General features: G+C 39.4%; 1 protein-coding gene across 1 annotated transcript in view; it reads left to right on the forward strand.

Annotated features, from left to right (window-relative positions):
* The first annotated feature begins 314 nt into the window (after positions 1 to 314).
* LOC101862233 (atrial natriuretic peptide receptor 1) overlaps positions 315 to 662 on the forward strand; it is a 43,065-nt gene continuing 42,717 nt past the window's right edge. Inside the window, exon 1 of the mRNA XM_035969975.1 lies at positions 315 to 321. Within this exon, the coding sequence (XP_035825868.1) occupies positions 315 to 321 (7 nt within the window). The remainder of the gene's footprint in view (positions 322 to 662) is intronic.

The raw sequence follows: 662 nt of genomic DNA on the forward strand, positions 1-662 counted from the left end.
CTTAGGAGCCGGTTCGGTTTGCGCTTCGGATTATAATATTCAGCTGTAAACTAAAGAGAACTGACCTATATTGGCTGCTGTTCTTAGTCGATTTTTATTATCTACTCTTTGCTGTAGAGGGATCGTGTGGGATTTCCCATGAAGTGTTTAATTACTCTCACAAGGATTTTCATTTAGCAACGGCAGAGCAACATGCCTGTTTACTCTGGGTTTGGATATGAACGACTTTCACTCAGTCATTGACCGTGGCAGACACGTACCCAGAACCATTTCTTCTTTCCGAATAGAAAAGCCCTTCATGTCAATAATTCGTAATGGAAAGTAATGACGAATTTACAAAATGTGATTTGTGGTAGCGGGGACAAAGAAATAACCGATCTGTACTCTTTCTACTACTGATCAGTATCTGACACGTTTTTATCACCAGCTAGGACATTTACCTCAGTGCTTACGAAATCGACCAAAAATTAATGAGTAAGACGAATAAGTTTTAAGAAAAACTAAACACGCTTATTCACAAATAGGATACCTTTTCATCCCATTGTGCATATTTAGAACATTATATTACAAATAATCAGTTTTTTATTTGGGAAGGGGGGGGTGGAGCCAGATGACGTGGATGGCGCTGAAAGGACTATAGCGCTAGCCCTTGGTGTTTCTTT

This window comes from Aplysia californica, unplaced genomic scaffold (assembly GCF_000002075.1).
Source record: "Aplysia californica isolate F4 #8 unplaced genomic scaffold, AplCal3.0 scaffold00009, whole genome shotgun sequence".
NCBI lineage: Eukaryota > Metazoa > Mollusca > Gastropoda > Aplysiida > Aplysiidae > Aplysia > Aplysia californica.